The sequence below is a fragment of the Podarcis melisellensis genome (assembly GCF_964234715.1).
Source record: "Podarcis melisellensis genome assembly, chromosome: 8".
Taxonomy (NCBI): domain Eukaryota; kingdom Metazoa; phylum Chordata; class Lepidosauria; order Squamata; family Lacertidae; genus Podarcis; species Podarcis melisellensis.
In genome coordinates this window covers 24,152,904-24,176,357 of record NC_138540.1, presented here as the reverse complement: position 1 = coordinate 24,176,357, position 23,454 = coordinate 24,152,904, and the positions used below count along the sequence as shown (strand labels likewise).

General features: G+C 46.6%; 1 protein-coding gene across 5 annotated transcripts in view; it reads left to right on the top strand.

The window, feature by feature from the left end:
• Positions 1-23,454, top strand: part of MEGF6 (multiple EGF like domains 6) — a 213,913-nt gene that overhangs the window by 102,880 nt on the left and 87,579 nt on the right. Inside the window, exon 1 of one of the 5 annotated variants that reach the window (XM_081923413.1) lies at positions 12,442-12,935. The exons of the other annotated variants lie outside the window; for them this stretch is intronic. Within the exon in view, the coding sequence (XP_081779539.1) occupies positions 12,761-12,935 (175 nt within the window). The 5' untranslated portion in view covers positions 12,442-12,760. Of the gene's footprint in view, positions 1-12,441; positions 12,936-23,454 lie in introns of those variants that run through there. 5 annotated transcript variants of the gene reach the window in all.

Sequence of the window (23,454 nt, the reverse complement as noted above, 5' to 3'; positions counted from 1 at the left end):
GCGCTCTTTTTCTTTTTTTTGTTCTCACAAAAATCTCACCATCATTTAGTATTTACATAGTACGCATAATATTGTGTTTTACAATACTTACAGCAGTGAATCATCAACAGGGCACTGCCTGCAGGTTTACAATCTGATTTTTAATCTAATCTATCCACATCTACTTTGAGACGGAATTGCAAAATGAAATTCCTCCGAGGAGTTTGTGATGTATCTTATATAAACATGCTGAAGTAATGTCACTTATTGGCAGAAGGGAAAGGGAAGAATCCAAGGCTGGTAGCTCTCTGTGCCTTACTCAGAGTAGGCCCACTGAAATCAATGGGCCTAAGCACAATGGGCATTTCTTGAGGAGGACTGAAGCTGGATACAAACCCGAGGGATCAAAACAACAAAACTTAATAGATTTGTGCAAGCAGGCTGGGTAGCTTTCCCAAACCACCCACCCGAAACTCAGTGATCCTGGAAACAGTTTTACTTTACAACAAGTGAAATTTCTAGCTCTGTTTTCATAGCATGCTATATGAGTCGCGCTTCTAGCTAGTTGAAGTGGGTTTGTAATTTGTACCTTTTTAAAATGATTTTATTTTTTTTAAAGAAGGGGAAATGGAAGAGGAAAACTCGAGGAGACAGGAGGGGGACTTCCAGCTCAGGGGGTCAGATGTGGCCCTCCAGGCCAATCTGTCTGGCCCTTGGAACTATCCCCAGGCCACCATCCGCTGCCTTGAGCCACACCCTCCACTGACCACTTTGCACCTACAGTGCTATGAATTCAATGTGCCATTGAATTCCGACAATGCCTCTTGTTTGCCTGGACAGATGGTGGAGGGAGTTGGCAAATGTGTGTGAAAACGGGCCCTTTGTACAGAGGTGAAATTTGCATCCATTGCTCCACTCACTCTATATCTCTATATATTTAGGGCCCACCTTGCTGAGATAGCTCAGTTGGTAGAGCATGAGACTCTTAATCTCAGGGAAGTGGGTTTGAGCCCCACGTTGGGCAGAGGATAACTGCATTGCAGAGAGTTGAGTTAGATGTCCAACTCTGCAGCTCTATGATTCCCCTTGTATCTTCATTGGGGAAGGCTGTTAAACTGCCTCCCAATGGGTTTATATTTAGGGTGTACACAGACACACATCCACACACACACACACAGCTCAGAGCATAGTGCTGAAAACACCAAGGTTGCAGGTTCGATCCCCGTATGGGACAGCTGCATATTCCTGCATTGCAGAGGGTTGGACTAGATGATTGTGATGGCCTGGGATTCGGACTCAGATGCTGAACCTGAGGAATCCCAGCCTGCACAGGATTCCCCGCCTCCAGAACCAGCTGAGCCGGAGCCGGGGCATGAGCCTGAAGGGACCTCACCTGTGCTGGATCCTCAGGTGCAGGCACCAGCTGAGTCTGCTCTGGCTCCTGAGGTGATGGAGGACCCATTGCCTGCAGGTGCTCCACTCTCAGCCCTGTCAGAGGAAGCTGAGGTTTCCTTTGGGTCCACTAACCCTCCAGCCTCTCCTGAGCTGCAGAGGCTCAGGGCAGAGAGGCGGAGGGAACGAAGTTCCCGCAGGAAGAGTGCTCGCCTCCAGGCCAGGAGAGGCAAGTCACCAGAGGATCGGGGCTGCCCTATGGCTCGGGGCAGATAAAAGCCGGCCAGCCCCAGTCCCAAGTTGCGGGAGCAACATTGTTGGTTGCTAGTTCCTGCCTCAGCTCCTGACCCGTCCTGGCTCCCTGCTTGCAAGCCTGTTCCTGACTTCACCCGACTCCCTGCCCTGAACCCAGCTTCTGCAACTACGGACTGCCTCCATGTTGCACCTTTGACCACGGAACTTGGACCTCACCTCTCGGGTAACCCACGGGACCAGCACAATGATCCTCATGGTCCCTTCCAACTCATATAGTCTATGATTCTGTGATATATATGGGGGGGGGGTGCTAGGAAATCTGCCCAAGTTCCTGCTGTCTGATCGAACGTAGAAACTTGTCCATGGGAAAAGTTCCCAATGCCCCCACTGAACTCGAGAATTCGGTTCGTACCTCCTGAGCCAGAGAGCTAATTTTCAGCTCCGAACAAATCTTGTCAAACTTTTCTCTCTTAATTTATAAAGATTTTTTTTGGCGATTATCATTCACACACCGTGGGACCTTGAAAGAACATATTAACACATCAGGACAGGTTTGTGGGCAGGGATAACCCCGGTGAAATTCCTTTAGCCTTACAAGCTCGGTCCACATGGATGTCAGCAGGCTCCGAAAGAGGTGATGAATAGCCTGGCAACCAAATCGAAGCGAAGATATAATGGTTCCTTGGGAATCATACAAAGAGGTTGCCAAATCTAAACCAACTCCTTCCAGAGCTTTGTCAGCTAAATGAAATCAGGTGACAAGCAAGCATACAGTTGGGCCAACGTCAATAACCTTGCGCCGATAATGTTCCACTTAATTCCAGAAAGTGCTTCATTCTACTGTGAGCCTCCTTTCCAGAAAACGAAATTTCATCCAGTTGGTTAGGTCTTCAGATGTTCTTTGAAGCTATAGGGAGAACCTTCCAGCATCAGCCTGACAACTGAAGGGTGATCAAGGGCTTGGAGCAGCTCTCATTTGAGAGAAGTGGTGTCTTTTTGTTTTGGCAAAGCAAGGTAGAATCTTGATAGAGGTGGGAAGGTGAGGCATGTTGTAGAGAATGTGGGCAGGGGAAAGTTCCCCCCCCCTTCTCTTCTAATATTAGAATTTGGGGACATCCAAATCACTCCTACAAGATGGCAGCAATGGCCACCAACTTGGATGGCTTTAAAAGAGGGCTGGACAAATTCATGGATGATTAAGCTATTGATGGCTATGTTTTATCTCCACTGTCAAAGGCAGGATGGCTCTGAATATCCTTTGCTGGGAGTCGCAAGTGAGGAGAGCACTGTTGCACTCAGCTCTTGGTTTGAGTTTCCCATTGGGGCCAAAAACAAGATGCTGGACTAGATGGGCCTTTGGTCTGATCCAGCAAGGGCTCTTAGGTTCTTATTAATCATACTCTCCTCAGAGGGCTTTTAAAAGAGGATTAGAAAAACTCTTGGAGGATGAGGCTATCCACAGCTGCCAGCCATAGTGGTTATGTTCAGTCTCCACAGTCGGAGGCTGTATGCCTCTGAGACCAGTTTTTGGGAATCTCATGTGGGGCGAGTGCTGCTGTGTACATGTCCTGCTGGCACATTTCCTATAGACACGTTGGGTGGTAGTCAACCAAATAGTAGCACTAGCCCAAAGATTACTGTGTCTGCAATGGGATTTCCCCCATCTCCTCTCCCTGTATATTCCCCAAGCCACCCCTATATCTGCTCTGGAGGGTTGGGGGAAACCCCAGAACAGATTTAAGGGGTCAGAGAGGGAGAAGAAGAGGCAGACATTCCACTGCACACAGAGAACTCCTTTTGCCGATGGAACGTTTTCCACATCTGCATCAAGTACAGCCCATTGTTGGCCACTGTGAAAACAGGCTGCTAGGTGAGGTGGGCCTCTGGGCTGATCCATCAGGGCTCTTCTTGTGTTTTTCACGCGAGGGCTGGCTGGGTGAGAGTTTTGCTCCATCTGCTACAGAAAATGGCCCGCAAAGGCAGTCAAACACCTTCCACTCACTGTGATCTTTATTCCTGGGTGCCTCCTTTCTTCCTCTGCTTACTGGTTTTCTTCTGCAAAATATCCCCCATTAAGGAAGCAGCAAACTTCCCTGCCATTAGTCTTAAGTTTGCCATACGTTTCTTTCTCCCCCTCATTCCAGTTTCTCTTTTCCAGTGGTGAATTTTCACTGCTGTTTTGGGTCATCTATATCATCTGCTCCGTTCTCCAAGCTATTTCACAGTGCCATCTCCCTAGCCCAGCAACAGTTTGAGGTATTATTGGTTGGACCTTCACTGATAAATAATTATAATAATAATAATTTATTATTTGTACCCCACCCATATGGCTGGGTTTCCCCAGCCACTCTGGGTGGCTTCCAACAAAGATTAAAAATACATTAAAATGTCACACATTAAAAACTTCCCTGAACAGGGCTGCCTTCATATATCTTCTAATGGGAGGCCGTTCCACAGGGCGGGTGCCATTACCGAGAAGGCCCTCTGCCTGGTTCCCTGTAGCTTTGCTTCTCTCAGTGAGGTAACCGCCAGAAGGCCCTCGGTGCTGGACCTCAGTGTCTGGGCAGAACAATGGAGGTGGAGACGCTCCTTCAGGTACACTGGGCCGCGGCCATTTAGGGCTTTAATGTTACACAGCTAGGGTCAATTTCAGTTTCTGAAACCAGTCAATTTCAGCTTATCATTTTTTCCAGTCTTAATTCCAGAGGAAAGCAATGGTGGTGAGAGAGATAAGTGGAGCAGGGTGCTCGTATTAAGCTGCACGTGTGAATGGGAACACAGGATGCTTCCTAGTACTGAGTCATACCATTGGTCCAACTTGATCAGTATTGTCTGCCATGATTGGTGGGGGCTCTTCAGAGTCTCGGGCAGGGGTCTTTCTGAGTCCCCTTACCTGGAATTGTAGGGGCCTGACTTTGGGACCTTCTTTATTATTACTTTATTTATGATTTTCAATTTTACACATTTCAATAATTCTATAATCATTTTAACATTTCCAAACTTGACTTCCTTACCCCTCTTTCTGTGGTTCCTTAAATTTATTTTTAACATTTTCTGCCTATCCAGATTAACCTAATTTGCTCATTTATTCATCTAGTTTAAAGATACACTCTTATAAAACTACAGGTTATTGCAATAATCCCCTCAATGTTCTTCTCTGTATACAGTTTATTTGTAAATCTTCAGTAAACAATTTTCATTCTTTTATTAAAAATAGTTTATCTTGATTTCTTATTTTTTTTCTGGTCAGTTTTGCCATTTCTGCATATTCCATAATTTTTTGTACCCATTCTTCTTTTGCTGGGACTTCTTCTTTCCATTTTTGGGCAAGTAACATTCTTGCTGCTATAGTCACATAGATGAATAAATTTCTATACAGTTTGGGTAGTTCTGTCCCTATAATTCCCAAAAGGACCTTGGGACCTTCTGCTTTCAGAGCATATCCTCCAACCACTGAGCTATGTCCCCTTTCTCAAAACACTAGCAAGAAAACCATCACATCCCCTTGTATCATATCGGGCACAATACTTCCCAGTGAAGTCTATTTGTGCTTCCAGCCGGGAGACAGTGGAAGGAAGAAGGGATGATGAGCTTGTCAAACTGCCCATGGAGAAAAAAACTGTCTGCTGACTGTACAACTTGCTCCTTTTTTTCTGAAACAGTTCTGTGTCTTCTAGGAAATCACTTTGGCTTGGGGAAATACAGTTTTGAATCAGAAGCAGGCTCGATGTGGCAGTCAGTTAGCTTTGCGATTCAGAAGGCAGAGGCCACGGGTGCTTAAGAATTTGGTTCTCATTTGATTCAGCCTTGCTAAAAATGACTCGAGGGTGGGTTTATTTCTTGAGCATAAAAGTGTTCTCTGGCTCCTGGCACAGGCCAGCCCAGTGTACCATTTCAAAATGGTATTCATTGCGCTCCAAAACCGCACGTTTTAATTTGGAATTTTTCCGCAGCCAAATCGATACTGCGGAAATGTCTGTGATTCTGAAAGAGAAGCTTTCCTTTCCTCGGCGGCACAATGCGACAAGCATTCCAGAAAAGCAATTTCTGCTTTTATGAGCGTTGCTGCTGAAAAGGAAAAAGGGGGGAAATCGTTGGGCACACAGAGTACCCCTCAGCTTCCTGTGCCCCCCAAAACACCTACTGGGGGGCTGGCTCCAGGTTTGTGGGGGCACTTGCCAGGGTCCCCCACTCCCATTTATAAGGCCCTTTAACCCTGACCTTGGTTGTGATAGGGCTGCTTATTCTTCTGCTATGGGTGTCAACACTGAAAATGCTGTTTAAATTAGGATTGTGTACAGGTCCCCTGATTGGATTTGGGGCTTCATCCAGAGTTCTGAAGCAATCTCAATCCAACCTGAACTGGGTGCACAGTATTTAATTTGGGTTTTTAACCCTGATTAAACATGGTGGGAGGGGAGAAGAACATGCACACAGGCTGCCTGGATATCTCCTTCTCCTCCCCTCCTTCTCACTGCCAACCCCCCCCCCCCCTTTTGAGCACCCTGGATTGTTCCAGGTAGGTCTGAACAGAGGCTGCCTCAATCCAATCCAGCTGAATCCCAGGTCAACCCAGGATCTGGCCCGGATCTGGTGCGCAACACTAATTTTAATTCTTTTGCAATGCACCTGGACTCAGGCACTGCCTGTCATGGCGGGGCTAACCTGTCCATTTCAGTTTTTCTTGGTCTCTTATTTGGCTAGTTCTCCACATTTCCACATCAGTTTACAATCATTTTTTAAAGTCCCCATGAAAATTAATCAGCAATGAGATGTGGATTCCATCTAATAGTGCACATTTTCCTATGCAACGCAACCTAATTTACAGATTTTTTTTTTTTACAATGCAGTTTTCCCCAATGTAATGCATTTTTCTTTTCTTTTTGGCATGTCATTTTCACTAATACATGCTGGATCAGGCCAAAGGCCCACCCGGTCCAGCACTCTGTTTTCACAGTGGCACTTCAGAGGGCTGGACTAGATGGCGCTTGGGTGCCCCTTCCAATTCTTCAGTTCTATGATTCTATGAAATACATGCGAAGGGGAAGCCTGCAAGTGGAACCGGAGTGCAAGAGCGACTCTCTCTCTTTACATATTTAAATGTGCACATGCATGTGTGTGTGTGTTTTAAATGCCCTCATTGTGGAAATGGGCCGGATTGGAACAATGAATGAAAATGAGTTGCAGGGAAATAAACTGACTGTACCATAGGCATCCTTTTCCTGTCACACAGGAATGGTTTGTCTCTAGCTCGCTGTGTGAATAAAAGCATTGATGCTTTTGTAAAAGCCTGTGGATGCTCAGGTAACAACTTCCACAGGAAAGGCCTGCCCACCCATGAATGGACTTCAAGGAGTCAATGAGGCTAAACCTCTCCTCTTCATAGAGAACTGAGCCCAGCTAAGGGGGACGGAGCTTTGCCTTGATCTTTATCCATGCTTCCCACTTCCCCATTCCTTTACCCCATCGTCTCCATCACCAGCACTGAAAGGACTGGGAAAACCATCGCCCCCACCATCATAACAGAGCAATTTGCCCGATAATCTTGTCTTTCAACAGGTTGTATTAATAAAAAAAACCAAGGAAGGTTTGCTTGTGTATCTGCCGCTCGGGCATGTGGGTGGGTTTCGATTTCTTCAGCCGCCAAAGAGAGCTTCTGTGACTGATTAATGGGCAGCGGCGGGGGGGGGGGAGAGGGAGAGTATATGTCTCAGCGGAGTAACATTTGCATTTAATTGTTCTCGCAAGAACACGCAAGAAAGTGCAGCGAGGATACTTGCTGGGTTCCCAGCTCTGGCTCAAGCTCCCGAGGAAAGAATTCATGGTGAAAAAAGAATGAAAATAAAAAATGCCTAAGGGAATCTGGTTCCATCCAAAGAGATTGCTGCGTTGGGGGGCAGGAGCCTATGGGGCAGGGAGAGGGATGTTTTAAGATTCTTAGCAAGGTTTAAGGGCCTTCTCATATGAATAAGCAGTGTCTTGATTTAAAATATCCTGACCATTGCAATGTCATTAAGAAAGCTCAAGGAGCCAGCCGATTCCTTATCCCTGCTTTTAAGTTTTTAACCAAACCAAGAATGTGCAATTTTTTCTACCCTGAGGGCCACATTTCATTCTGGGCTACCTTCTGGGGACCACGGTCGAGTGGTGGGCAGGGCCAGAAGAAAAAGCGGGCGGAGCGATGAATGCAAATAATCTTTGCATGAGATGCAAACCCATGTGCTGAGGGCAGTTGTTTTATAGCCTGCATTTATAACAGGGACAGGGAAACTTTTCTGTCCTGAGGACCACATTATTTCATTGGCAACCTATTAGGGGCTGCATGTTGGTGGTGGGTGGGGACAGGGGCCAAAGTCTGTGGGGCAGAAGTCATGCTTCTTATCTTTGTACAGGGCCAATGAGATGCGTGGCCTAGGGAGGGTTGCAGTGGCCTGGGCAGTCTCAACAACCTGTTAGAGAGAGGTATAGTCATGGCTTGGTAAAGGTAAAGGGACCCTGACTGTTAGGTCCAGTCGTGGCCGACTCTGGGGTTGTGGCATTCATCTCGCTTTATTGGCCGAGGGAGTCGGCATACAGCTTCCTGGTCATGCGGCCAGCATGACTAAGCTACATCTGGCAAACCAGAGCAGCGCACGGAAACGCCGTTTACCTTCCCGCTGGAGCGGTACTTATTTATCTACTTGCACTTTGACATGCTTTCGAACTGCTAGGTTGGCAGGAGCAGGGACTGAGCAACGGGAGCTCACCCCGTTGCGGGGATTTGAACCGCCGACCTTCCGATCGTCAAGTCCTAGGCTCTGTGGTTTAACCCACAGCGCCATAGTCATGGCTTGAGACTAGGTTAAATATTGTCTCCAGTTGTTATGGACTGAAACTAAGTTGCCACTTTTTGGCTTGTCCTTGCATCTCCCTCCTTTTTCCTACGCAGTCTTTATTTACTTACTTAATAAGTATGAAATTATTTCATAAAATTCATGCACAGCTTGATGGTAAAAAAAAAAGAAAGTAGTTTACAAAGAGAGGAAAACAATAAAATTACCAGTAAGAGCAGTAAAGACAACTCTTTTGAAACATTCAGATGATAAAATCAGCAATAAACTCAAAACAGATCAAGCATTCTGCATGTCTGGGTCGGCTTGTCTAAACAAAAACAGTTTACAGCAGACGCCAAGAAGAGCACAGGGGAGGGAGCCTGAAACACAGGGAGAAGGGTACAGGGAATTCCAGCGAAGGTGCTACCAGATTAGAATTACAGAACCAAACAATTGTAGAGTTGGAAGGGACCCCAAAGCTCATCTAGTCCAACCCCCTGCAATGCAGGAATTCTGACCTGGGTGGGCTCAAACCACCTACTGACCCATTGTGCCCCCGAGGAATAAAATACCAATTTCTTACAAATTAAAAACGAGTGTTGTGTGGCACCTGTAACACTACTGTGCAGATCGATGCAAGGCAATGGATGCTGCTGTGTTCTCCAAGAAACAGCCTCTTGTTCTGAGCCTATGAAGTGAGTAACCTTGTCTTCTATTACCTGAGAATTTAACAAGGAGCATGCAAGGCCACCTTTTGCCCCTGGGCTGGAGGTTCCCCGCCCCTGATCTTCAGAATCATGCCTAGTAGTGTTTTGGGTAAATTAAATCAATGCAGACAGAAAAGGAAGGAATTGTGCAAGTATCTGGAAGAAGCCCAGGGCTGATTAATTTGTGCAGTCAAATCCATGTAGGCTTCTTTGCTTCAGGCTGTTACCTGGAAGTGTAGCTATTTTATATATACAGTGGTACTTCGGGTTAAGAACTTAATTCATTCTGGAGGTCCGTTCTTAACCTGAAACTCTTCTTAACCTTGAGGTACCACTTTAGCTAATGGGGCCTCCCGCTGCCGCCGAGCAATTTCTGTTCTCATTCTGAAGCAAAGTTCTTAACCTGAGGTACTATTTCTGGGTTAGCGGAGTCTGTAACCTGAAGCATCTGTAACCCGAGGTACCACTGTATATAATCGTTCCAAGAGCAAGTTCTGCCTTTACGTTATTCAAAAAAGCTCTGTGTGTTCACTGTTCTGTTGCCATGTTCATTCCAGAGGCAGGTTGCTGCATGGCTTCATATTTCCCAAGAGAACCCTCTGTTCTTTGCCGGCTTCCACCAGGGTGCCCATCCAAATAACGTTGGGTGGGTGTGACGCAGGCAGTCACGCCCTGAAAGGTTTGACAGATTCCTTCCTGCATAACATGCGCGGAGCCGGGGGTGTGCTTAGCCGAGTGTGTGCACGGAGCACACAAAAGCCGCTCGTCTTGGCAGCGTACCCTTTCCACACGGCCTCACCCAACCATGAGTGAGCATGTGGTCAGATGCGTACGATTCAAGTCTGTGAAGCTGGATGACTCACTGAGTGCCCCCACCGCCCACCCCTGTTCAGAAATATGTGTGGATTGCTGTTCACGCATGGATTAGTGCAGATAGTTGGGTCTTAGTGGGGCAGGCCAGTTCTTGTTGTCAAGGTAAGATGAAAAGAACTTTTGAGGAGCCAGCGGGGAATCCTCGCTAGCACTAGGACTTGTGGACAGCCAGTGGCGCTGAAGGTTGGAAGATTCAAGGCAGATAGAAGAAAGGACTTCTTCATGCAGCTCATAGTTAGACTACGGAACTCACTCCCACAAGATTCCGTGATGGCAACCAACTTGGAGATCGTCAGAAGGTTGACAAATTCATGGCGGATAAGGCTTCCAATGGCTACTAGCTGGGATGGCTATGTTCTCTTTCCACCGTCAGAGGCAGGTGCTTCCAAGGACCAGCTGCTGGAAACCACAGGAGGGGAGAGTGCTGGTGTGCTCAAGTCCTGTTTGTGGGTTTCCCAAAGGCATCCAGTTGGCCACTATGAGAACAGGATGTTGGCCATTGGCCTGATCCAGCAGGCTCTGCTTATGTGGGTTGTATCCTGCTGTCAAAACAGACCTATTGAAATTAATAAGCCTAAGTTAGTCATAGGTCTTAAGTTACTGAATGGGTCTACTGTGAGTAAGACTTGCACTGGATACAACTCAATGCCTCCCATGAACAGGCTTTGAAGTGGCCCAGTCTGTCAAATACTGCGCCGGATAAATGATATTTGCACCTTGTCTACACAATGCCTTTTGTATCCCAAAGAATACCAATTCAATACCAGTCAACAAAGGGTCTTTACATTCCAAGACCCTAAATTTAACTATGCAACTTTGAGAAAATATGGAAAAAACATATAAAATAACCCGACTGTGTTTATAAGGCTGCAAATGAAATGGGATATTTATTAGTCCATATTTTTATTTTATTTTAAATCCTAATAAGCTACACTCCCAAACCTTTGGGTTTCCAAACTCAGTTGAAAGTGTTGCATTTTGCATTTGAACCCCCCAAGCTACTTATTGGTCTGCTTGCCCCCACAACATCCCTGCCCGCAATTTAAGATTTGCTTCAAAGGTTCTTCCCATAGGTTAATTGGGTAGGTGTTCCACGAGGGAGAGAGCCCCAGGGCTGTGGGATTCCCTTCCATTAGACCCTTGTCAAATCTCAAATCTCTACATTTCTAGCTTTTCAGACATACCTGAAGAACTATCTCCCCCCTCCCCAACTTGGTCTTCTGGTCATTATGCAGATTAGCTGGGTGATGAGTCTGACTGAGTTATTTTTTTCTGACACTCTTTTTCTCTGTGCATCTGTCTGTGTGTGTTGCTGAGCTGTAGTTTCAAGTTTTTCAATTTCGTATTACTGTTTTAATCCTTGGGTCATTACTGATTGCAAGCTGTTTTGGGTGGGCATGTATTTATTTAGAAAATGTACAAACCTAAAAAAGCACACACCAAACAAACCTCCAAATGGTGTACAAGTCTTATTTTATATAAAGCGTGATTAAAATATGCAGACCAATTTGTCCAGAAAAACAGAACAACAAAACCAAAACAACAAAATAGGTTGTATCTAATGTTAGCCCCCCCCCCCGAATAGATCAATGGAAATTACTGGGCATGGCATTGAAATCATTATTGAAATCATTACATTGGTTTCAATGGGTCTACCCTGAGTAGGGCTAACCTGATAAGAATGGGTTGTAGCCAACCTTATTCACAGTGGTGAGCCTGTTTGTCGTGTCCATTATTTTCAATTTGTCTACCTTGCATAGGATTAATACAACCCTTTCAGTTTGGTGTGACTTTCTCCCATTTGGCTTTGAAATATTCAGTCGGGAATATTTCATTGTCTCAAAAAGCAAAACTCCTTCCCGGAGTAAGTGTGTGTGTGTGTGTGTGTGTGTGTGTGGAGGGGGAGGGAGGGAGGGAGAGAGAGAGAGAGAGAGAGAGAGAGAGAGAGAGAGAGAGAGAGAGAGAGAGAGAAGGAACTTTGGAATATTTCACTGATTCTAAGCAGGACTTTCCAAAATGTGGTGTTGATTTAAAGACCGCCCTCCCCTTTCCCCCCTGACTCTCCTGGTTTCTTTTCTTGTTTACATGGCCAATTTTAGAATCCAGATTGGCCCCAAGCCAGGAACTCAATAATGCCCCAGAGCCCATCAGCCAGAATTCCTTTGCTTCTCAGGCATAATTGTGTGTGTGTGTGTGTGTGATGCAGTGTCACACTTTTTTCTTTTCTTTTCTTAGAGTAGCCCAGATAGAACAGGGGAGAGAAAGATAATTTGTGTTGTGAGAGAGAAGAAGGGGGCAGAAAAGCCACTGTGGGTTTGGTCTTTTTTACCTGCAGGGGGCGGATCGAAAGTTGAGAACATTTACTTTTTTTTAATAGAGGAGTCCGTGTGGGAGTGTTGCTCTGAAAAGCCTCCTCCCCAATGACATGTGTGCTTGTAAGCAAGCGGGTGGCTGTTTCACAGAGACATGGTGTGTACATCAGGGCATCCTCACCGAAGAAGGAATTTGTCTCCAAGCTGCAAACAATAGCAACGTTTGAGCAAAGAGAAGAGGGATTTGCTTTGCAACTCTCTCTCTCTCTTTTAAAAGCATTTCCCATGCATGCACATGGAAACCTTGCAGCTTAACCGTTTTCCTTCTGCTGCGCTGGGGTCTGGCTTTTCTTAAACCTCTCCACCACCACCCCTGCACTTTTTTTTTTTAAAAAAAATAATTAATTAAAATTGGATTAGGTTTTGTGCTATGGGACACAAGCAGCCGGCAGAGTTTTGGATACTGCTATTCTGCTGTGCAGCTGTTTTGCACAGCATCCCCCAAGCTACCGCCCTGCACTACCGCTACCTCTGGAGAAACTGTTACCCGTGCTATTTGGGGCAGGCAGGATACGGCAGCGTGGGCCACTCTGAGCGGAGGCCAGGTAAGGTACAGCTTGTTTTGTTCACAACTCCAGGAGCGCTGTTGGCTGCCTGTACAACAGCATAGCTTTTTAAATGCATGAACCTTTTTTCTCTCCCCTGCCTCGGGACAGGTATCACAGGATCCCGGCTGATTCTTATTATTTTGTTTCCAAATGACAGCAGGTATGATTGGCCTTCCTTGACTGGCAGGGATGGGCCCTTTAATCCTTAACTGCATTTCACTAATCAACTTGATTGATAGTTTGCTATTGGCACATATATATATGATGAGAGGTGACTTGTGGATGGGAAGAGCGGTTTGAGAGTGGAATGGGCTCCCATAGAAGGTGGTGGACTCTCCTTCATGGCAGATTTTAAAACAGAGATTGGATGGCCGTCTGTTAGGGATATGTTAGCCGTGATTCTTGCATTTTCAGAGAGTTGGACTTGATGACCCTTTCCAATCCTACCAAGCTGGGGTGTTTTCCATGGTATAAAGTCACATTATCCTGGGAGGGTTTACCTGTTACATTCAGGGAGTATACAGTGTGTATACACAGTCGTTAGTTAAGACAACTATTTATAGATTGTTAATTCATAAAGCATCGAAACAGTTCACAGCAATGCTACCTAAAACCGTACAATATAAACCAGATATAAAAAGTTAAAATCAGAAATCAGGAAAATATTCTTAATTGCCTGTGTAAGCCTGACAGCACAGAAAAAGTTTTCACCAGGTGTTGGAAAGCTGATGCAGAAGGCGCCTTCTGAATCTCTATTGGCAGAGTGTTTCACAGGACCAGGCCAATAAGACTAAAGGCTGGGTTCCCTTTTGTTGTCAAATAAGCCTCGCCAACTCTGGCAATGACCAGCAACGCGCTGGTAGATGATCTCCGTGATTGAGTTGAAATATGAGGGTTCAGGTGATCCCTAAGGTACCTAGGACCTAAGTTGTTCAGGGCTTTGTAAATTAATTAGTTAAGCTGTACACCCATGTGGGCATTCACACGCAACATCTAAGTAGGGTATTGTCTACGCTATAGTTTAGCAGTACAGCTCAACCACATGTGCTCTTCCACACAAAGTCTTAGGTGTGTTTGGAGACAGCTTGTGCCTGTGTTCGGTGTAATGTGTGAACAAGCTTATTCAGCCAAGCCATTGGTTCAGAAAGCCAACTATTATCTGTGCTGACAGGCAGAGGCTCTCTGGAGTCTCAGATAGAGATATTTTCTGCTGCATGTTCCTTTTTTCAAACTGCAGAATTTGGGGATTGAACCTCAAACTTTCTGTGTGTAAAGCAGATGCTCTATCATGGACCTACAGCCCTTAAGATATAGAAGCATTTGAATCTGCCTTGTACTGTCAGACTATTGGTCCATTTAGTGCAGTGTTGCCTACACTATATCTGTGTCACTTCTGCATGTATAGTCTCATCCGTCTCATATCTTCATTGATCTGCAATATTTCTCTATATATAATAAAAATGTAAGGATGTCATCATGTAGCCCCATTGGAGTGTGCTTTCATGCCTGACTGTGTAGTGGCAGCTTCTGAGCAGCTGTAACTGAGAAAGCCAGGCAAAATTGTTCATGGCTGCAGCTCCGGAACATCCCATTTTTGTTTTCTGTTCTGAAAAGCGCTAAAGGAGCACTGGCAGCTATTGCAGAGGGGGGCACTGTGCCAAGTGTGCCAACCAGCAAGCTTCCTCTGCAGAGTGGTAGAGCGGAATAAAAGGCAACAACAAATCATCTTCTGAGGCATAAATGGCCCCTGTTCACATGGAAAGAAAAGAACCAGAGGATTTGCAATGTAAAAGTAAAGTTCCCCCGTCTCCGCCACCCTGTTAATAGCTTGGAGCACATTTCCTGCAAGAACAAGCTAAAAGGTTTCGGCCTTTATAGTGCATGCATGCATGTGCGTGCACTTCTATGTTTCAAAGGTGACTTAGGGCTCCTCCAGTTGACCTATTTACTGAGCATTCCTCCTGATTTGCTTGCACAAGGATTATGCAGCATTTAGATCATTTCTGGTCTCTATTGAGCATTTGTTGTAATTTATTTACTTACTGTTTATTTAAGTAACGTACTTCCGTCTCACCTTTCTCCCAAGCTGGAATACAAGCCAGCTTGTGACATTAAAAAATAAAATCAATTATAAAATAAAGAAGGCTAAAACCAACAAGTTAAAAGCATCGATGAAAACACAGCGCAATGCATCTAAAACCAGCAATTAAATTGGTGTTTGTCCCGACAGCTGTTCAATGATCAGCATAGCCTGCACCTTAGTTTCCAAAGGCCTGTCTGAACAGGAAGGTAAGAAGGAAGGCAGGCGGAAAGAGAATGAGGAGGGAGCCAGTCTGGCCTCCCTTGGGAGGGAATTCCGTAGTACAGTCATACCTCATGTTACGTTTGCTTCAAGTTACGTTTTTTCAGGTTGCATCCCGTGGTGACTCGGAAGTACTGGAAAGGGTTACTTTCGGGTTTCGCCCTTTGTGCATGTGCACAAGCACCAAATTGCGCCACGCACCTGCGCAGATATGGTGCTTCAGGTTGCAGGCATTTCATGTTGTGAACGGGCCTCCGGAACAGATCCCGTTCGCAACCAGAGGTACCACTGTATAGGAGCAGGAACATTATATAACAATGAGTATTCATTCTATATCTGTATGGATGTGCTTGCATTGGTTCATCCTACAGTTTTCAATGCATTTGAAAACTGCATTGGAAGTGTGTCGGACTAGGACCTGGGAGAGACCAGGGTTCAAATCTCTCCTTGGCCTCATAGGCACCGATTCCTATGGGCCAAGACAGTTCCCCTCATGTATTTTTTAAAGGGACTGGGCTCCCTCAATTTTCAGAGGGTGTTTGGCTCCACCCCCTGGCTCCCTGTGACATCACATATGCGACATCCTGCTCCCCTCCATATCCTCTGAAGAAGTCGTCACCTCTTCTTGACCATGAAGCTCACTAGGTGACCTTGGTGGCCAGTCACTCACACTGAGCCTGACCTACCTCATGGGGTTGCTGTGAGTATTAAATAAGGGGGAAGAGAAGCATGTAAACCACCATGAGCTCCAGGGTGCAACAGATAAAGAAAAAAAATAGAATGCCTCTCCCCATCATTCTTCAAGCCTGTTTCTTTTATTTTCATAGATTTGTGGCTCTTAGGCAACATTGTCCTTAAAGGTAAAGGTAAAGGGACCTCTGACCATTTGGTCCAGTCGTGAACGACTCTGGGGTTGTGGCGCTCATCTTGCTTTATTGGTCGAGGGAGCCTGCGTACAGCTTCCAGGTCATGTGCCCAGCATGACTAAGCCACTTTTGGCGAACCAGTGCAGCACACGGAAACACCGTTTACCTTCCTGCCACAGCGGTACCTATTTATCTACTTGCACTCTGACGTGCTTTCAAACTGCTAGGTGGGCAGGAGCTGGGACAGAGCAACGGGAGCTCACCCCGTTGCGGGGATTTGAACCGACAACCTTCTGATTGGCAAGCCCTAGGCTCTGTGGTTTAACCCACAGCGCCACCCACGTCCCAACATTGTCTTTGAATCCACTTTAATTGCACAAACTGAAATCTCCCAGCAAGGTTTAGGTTTTGCAGCTCTGCATAAGTCCTGTGAGCTATATCGGTTCTCATTTGAGGAGCGGCTCACAGCTCCAGTGCCAGAGAGGTCTGCACACCCCTTGGCTGCAGTGGTGCCCCTGGGCCATGGCAGTCTGTGCTGATGTCTGCCTCTGCCTGGCACTTTTGCCACGTTTCCTTGGGTTCTGCTGGAGCCAAAGAATTTGCACAGAGCCTAGTCAAAGAAGTTGATCAACATGATTAATCTGGTTTAAGGGTGTTTTTGTGCCCATGCCTTTGAGGGGCGGGGGAATCACTTTAATTATCAACTGGCACGTCATTCCTGCCCCAGCTCCTTCCCATTTCCTTCATTCATAACTTCAAGCAAAGGTTTCTGTTGCTTCAAGTTTGTAATCGGAGCAGGTGAGCTGAGGACGCCCGTCCTCGCCAGGGATGGGCCAGTCTGTCAATTGTGGTTTCGGTCTCATTTTTTCATTCTCTCATTTTTCCAGCCCAGCCTGCAGCTCATCTGTCTACATTTCCCCATCATTTTGAAAACTCCTTGTTTAAAACAAATGTCTCTGTGAAAACCCAGCGGCATTTTAGTGCAAATTTCTCCTAATATATACATTTTTCATATACATGAATTTGTGCATGTTTGCAAAGTGATTCCCCTCCCACACACAATGCATTTTGGAATGTTATTTTCACAAATATACACATTTGTTTTTTTACACATTTCACCCCAGTACTGTATATGCATTTTTGTACATATGATTACGTGCCTGCAAGATTCAGAGGAGTACGAATTTCAAAGCATGGTTGTGTTTTGGTTCATGGCATATTTCGGAAAGTGCAAAGCAGATAGGTTTGCCTTTAAATGAAAATTGCAGTGGCGTAGCGTGGGGGTGCAGGGGGGGCCGGCCACACCGGGCGCAACATCTGGGGGTTAGGGTTAGGGGGCACAAATCCACAGGTTAGGGGGCACAAATCCACAGGTTAGGGGGTGCAAATTACTTGCCTTGCCCTGGGTGCTGACAACCCACGCTACGCCACTGAAAAATTGAATTGAATTTCTGCCTCTTCCTTTGTCCTCACCATTTTTCTGCACTTAATCCTGAACCTTTACTGCACTGGGGAAGTGAATCATCAGCTTCAGGTAGGGTACAGCTGTGTCCATAGGTGGTAAGGTAAAGGTAATGGGACCCCTGACCATTAGGTCCAGTTGTGGCCAACTCTGGGGTTGCGGCGCTTATCTTGCTTTATTGGCCGAGCATGTGGCCAGCATGACTAAACCGCTTCTGGCGAACCAGAGCAGCGCATGGAAATGCTGTTTACCTTTCTGCCAGAGCGGTACCTATTTATCTACTTGCACTTTGATGTGCTTTCGAACTGCTAGGTTGGCAGGAGTCCATAGGTAGTATCAGATGCTTATTGAAGTGTTGGTGGTTTCCCACGAGGCAAGACACAGTGATAACAGCAAGTAGCTTTATTGAACTACATAACTAGGAAACAGGGGCAAAGCAGCTGCCTATATACATTCCGGAAAGCCTGGGCCACTCCCACTCCCAACATGATTGGCTGTCTAAAGTTCCTAGCTGCGAATCATGACTCAGAGTTCAAGGGCCAATGGCAGAGGCCCAAATCTTGAAATGTTCTGTGACTGGACATCATGTATCGAATCAGAACACAGGAGCTCAGAGTCTTTAGTCCAGACTCAAGCTCAGGCAAACACAGACCACTGAATACATAACACTTATGAAGGTTGACGTGTGGTTGTGTATTCCGTTCCCTGTATGGGGAGGGAGCACAGCTCATTTGTGGAACACCTACATCAGACCCTGGCAGCGCTAGCTGAAAGGGTTAGGTAGCAGGTATGGGAAAGACCCTTCTCAGTCAGTGAACACAGAGAGAGCTGCTGCCAGTCAGAGTAGACCATAGTAGGTTTAAAGGACAATTCGGCATTAGTCTATGAATATACCAGATTATGTACTATCCAGTCATTTGTCAAGTTAGCAACACAAGAGAAGAAACAGGATCAGCGGCTCCTGCCTCATACCGAGCCAGACTATTAGTCCATCTAGCTGGGCATTGTCTACACTGACTGGCAGCAGCTCTCCAGGGTTTCAGGCCATTCCCAGTCCTACCTGGAGATGCTGAGGGTCAAAACTGGGACCTTCTACATGCCAAACAGTTGCTCCACCACTGAGATATGGCCCTTCCCTTAAGACACGGAAACATTAGAAGCTGCCTGATACTGAGATAGTATCCATCTAACTTAACATTGTCTACGACGAAAGGCAGCAGCTTTCCGTGGTTTCAGATGGGGAGCATTCCAGCCCTATCTGTAGATGCAAATTATATATTTGTACAGCAGGTTAGTTTCTACACAGACTGTCCAACAAACATGCCTCACTCTGTTCTCTATTCAGGGAACCAAGGTGAATCACCTGAGTTTAAGGATACGTTCCTGGCAGGCAAAAACACATGGGTGCAGAGCAGAGTCAGCGGTGGTGGTGGGGTGGGTGTGTGGCCCATGGAGAGTCCAGAGGGCCAGATGGAGACATCTGGAGGGCCACATCTGCATAGTGCCCCCAACCCTGGATCTAAGATATTTGCATCAAAGAGTTGTTAGCCAAGAGTTGTTTTTTGACACACTTCACCCCAGTATATGCATTTTTGTACATATGATTACGTGTCTGCAAGATTCAGAGAAGTATGAATTTCAAAGTGTGGTCAGACGTATACACAAACTGGAGCATGTGCTTATCATGCGACAGGAGGGGAGTCCAGGCATTAAAAGAGCACGGAAGCAGTGTGGGCTAGCCCAGCCACACCCACTGACCATGCAACCCTGCTTGGCATAGAGGTCCTGCATATATTGAGGGACAGTAGTACCCATCAGCAGGGACGCGGGTGGCGCTGTGGGTAAAACCTCAGTGCCTAGGACTTGCCGATCGTATAGTCGACGGTTCGAATCCCCGTGGCGGTGTGAGCTCCTGTCGTTCGGTCCCAGCTCCTGCCCACCTAGCAGTTCGAAAGCACTCTTAAGTGCAAGTAGATAAATAGGGACCACTTTATAGCAGGAAGGTAAACGGTGTTTCCGTGTGCTGCGCTGGTGTTGGCTCACCAGCTGCAGCTTTGTCACGCTGGCCACGTGACCTGGAAAGTGTCTTCGGAAGGCGCTGGCTCATGGCCTCTAGAGCGAGATGAACACGCAACCCCAGAGTCGGACACAACTGGCCCGTACGGGCAGGGGTACCTTTACCTTTACCTAGTACCCATCAGCCACATCCTGCTGCCACACCCATCACCAATGCCCCTCACCAGCCATGTGCTGATTACAAACCTCTCTTGTGTGGAGGGGCTTCGTGGGGCTCCTTTGCCTGCCCTTCTAGCAGGGTCATGGCTGATGGGTGGCGCTCCCCTTCAGTACGTAAGGGGGTGCCCTTTCCTACCTTAATCCAAAATGGTAGCCATTATCTGTTTGGTTGGAGGGGCGGATCAATACTAATACTAATACTAATACTAATACTAATACTAATAATACTAAACCCTCTTGTTGGCCCAGTAATCATCCGAGCCCTTTCGATGGGCTAATCTTAGAAACTCGTTCACGCCAAACGCCTTTCAGCCACAAGGGCAATGGCATTCTATTCTATTGTAACCATTTTACTTCTGCCTCATCTGCCCTCACTAATTATCCCTGTGTGCTATCCATGTGCTGCGCATTTTAAACATCGCTCTCGCACCCACCGTTGTCAGAATACGCTGCAGAGAAAAAATCCCAACGTATGCAAGACTGGCCAATTATGCTAATGAAGATTCGGTTATGAAAATTAAGAGGTGGGAGGGTGAGACCAGCAGCCCGCTCTGCACTCACCCCGGGGGTCCCAAAAGCATCTTTTCTCTGCTGGGAGCCTCTCCTTCAGGATCTGAAAAAGGGGTGACGTTCCCTCTGGTCAACTGGTCAATGAGACATTGCTGGGAAGGGCTGCAGCTTAGTGGTAAAGCATCAGCTTCACATGCAGGAAGTTCCTGGTTCGATCCCTGACAACTCCACTTTCATCTCAGTGAAATCCCTTCATGAGACCTTGGAGAAACACAGCTACTCATTGTAGACTAGTGTTCTTCAAACTTGGGTCCCCTGATGCCATTCGGACAACTAGTGCCATCATCCCCTGACCCCTGGATATGCTGGCTGGGGAAAATGGGGACCCAGTGTTGACAAATACTCTATTGAGCCACATGGACTTAATGGTCTGATTCTGTAAAGACAGCTTCCTACATTTGTAGCTGCTAGACCACCTGCTTGCTGGCAATTGACTCCAACAGCATTAAGCCAGTATGGGCTACAGGTGGGTAGGGTTGGGGCTGATTAGAGGCAGCAAGCCTTTTACTGCCTTTGGTAGTTTAGCAGCCTGAGCAATCTGAAGGGAGGGAAGAGGCCAAGGAGAGACCTGAAGGCTGCACTTTCAGGAGAATAAACTGGTGGAGAGAGGTAGGAGGTCTATTCTCTCCCTCTTCCCTGTGCCCTCTGATCTGACAAGAAGATAGAGAGGGAGGGTAGTCTGCTCTTGAAAGTAGCCAAGAGTAGAAGCATTGGAAGCTACCTTGTATTGAGCCAGCTGGCTGGTTCAGTTAGCTCAGTATTGTCCACACTGACTGGCAGCAGCTCTCCAGGGTTTCGGATGGAGGCCTCTCCCATTGCTACCTGGAGATGTCGAGGTATTCCAAGCTAGGGGTGGGGAAACCTTTTTTCAGCCTGAGGGCCGCCTTTCCTCACATACAACCATCTTGGGGCCATATACTAGCATTGGGGGGAAATGGACAAAGCATTGAGTGCAAATTTTGTCTTTCTACATTAGGCTGTTGTTGTTTAGTCGTTTAGTCGTGTCCGGCTCTTCATGACCCCATGGGCCAGAGCACGCCAGGCGCTCCTGTCTTCCACTGCCTCCCGCAGTTTGGTCAAACTCATGCTGGTAGCTTGGACAACACTGTCCAACCATCTCGTCCTCTTCTCCTTGTGCCCTCCATCTTTCCCAACATCAGGGTCTTTTCCAGGGAGTCTTCTTTTCTCATGAGGTGGCAAAAGTATTGGGGCCTCAGCTTCAGGATCTGTCCTTCCAGTGAGCACTCAGAGCTGATTTCCTTCAGAATGGATAGGTTTGATCTTCTTGCAGTCCATGGGACTCTCAAGAGTCTCCTCCAGCACCATAATTCAAAAGCATCAATTCTTCAGCGATCAGCCTTCTTTGTGGTCCAGCTCTCACTTTCATACATCACTACTGGGAAAACCATAGCTTTAACTATACGGACCTTTGTTAGCAAGGTGATGTCTCTACATTAGGCTAGTTCATGTAAACACCCAAGAAGGATGCAAAACAGGGTCTGGGGAGAGGAGGTTAGGCCTGGGGAGAGTTCGGAGGTTTGGACAGTGACCTATGCAAGATCACATTGGAAGTTCCTCCCACCTGATACATAGGTACACAAGGATGAAGAGATGTAGTTTGCTATTTTGTAAGACCATGCTAGGATTGCTCTGTCTTCATTGTCCATAAGCTGTGTTGAATTTGTTTTGTTTTTAATAAAGAAAAGGGGGGAACATTTTGAAAACAAATGGCCTCCTTAGCCCTGTTGAAAAGAAGAACGTAAAGTTGAACTGAGGACAAGCACACCTTGATTCTGACTCTTGATTCCTGCCCTCCCGCCAGCAATCTGTTTGCAACACAATTTATCTTTGCGTTCCTTCTCTTTCTGCCTTTGAACACTCAACCAAACGAAAGCTTGTGAAATGTCTCAATGCATTCCCCCGGTTTCCCTTGAAACATGACAGATGATTCTGAACCTTTTTAGTGCAGAAGTTGAAGCAGGAGGATCTGATCATTTCCCAGCAGGACGCTGGGAAAAGAGTGAGTGCCAACCTTTCTTGGCCGTGCTTTTGAAGCTTCTCTGTGCCCAATTGAGAGCGTTTTGGACCGCAAGGCCGGGTCCTTGTCAATTGAGGGCAACCGGATTTGGACCGCGTCCTAGAAGCGCCCCTTCTCATTAACCACAAGAACCATTTGGGGGAGGTGAGATAGCTTCTCTCAGTGGTGGCTCCACTGACCCCTACAGGGGCAATAAAATAAATATAAAGACATTGTCCATCACCATTTCTCTGCTGGCAGGAAACGCCTTTTGTCTGCATCTTCTGTGTTTGCCTTGGTGCGTTTCTTTCTGGGCAGAAGGCCAAATGGAAGGAGGACATTTGTGAGGAAGCCTCTTCTCCCCGCCCCACTGCAAAAGGAAAAAAGGGGGAAAGCCATGCTCCAAAACCAGAACAGAAGATAAGCATCATGGGCTTGAATGTGCTCGAGACTCATGGTCTCCCCTTTCCACACCACAGAGCTGAAACAAAATCAACCCCAAAGTTTGTATGTGTGTGCGTGCATGTGCACATGTGGAGGGAACTTTTGGATCTGCAGTTTCCAAATTTTGCATGCATATTGCATTACATTGTTTAGACTGCTGGTTAGAAGAAGCTGAATGGTTAACCCTGGGTAGAGTCGCTAGCAAAACCTGCTTGTCCAGGGTTTGGATAGGAGTTTTGAGGGGTTATAAAAGAAATGTGAGCATTTAGGGGCCCTGAATTCTTTCCTGGTTTAGATTAAAATCCAAGCCAGAGAATAATTTCCAGCAATATCCATCTCTCACTTAGCCAGTCCAGCAGTCTTCTAACTCTCTCCCCTCCTTCTTCTGTTTTATACCCTAAGAACTTTTTTTCTGAGCTGAAGCGCTCCATTTCCTTTGGGACAACTTTCCAAGAACCACCTGGTCCTTAGGAAAGGTCTGAAGGCTGGGGTTGGTGCTAGCAGGGAGGGGGACACTGAGGCGAGACCATCAAGCATAGGCCCTGTGCCTCTCTTCATTCATTGTCTGAATGTGTGACAGTGTGTGCCTGTACAGGGCTTTTGTCCTTCCTGTGGAAGCT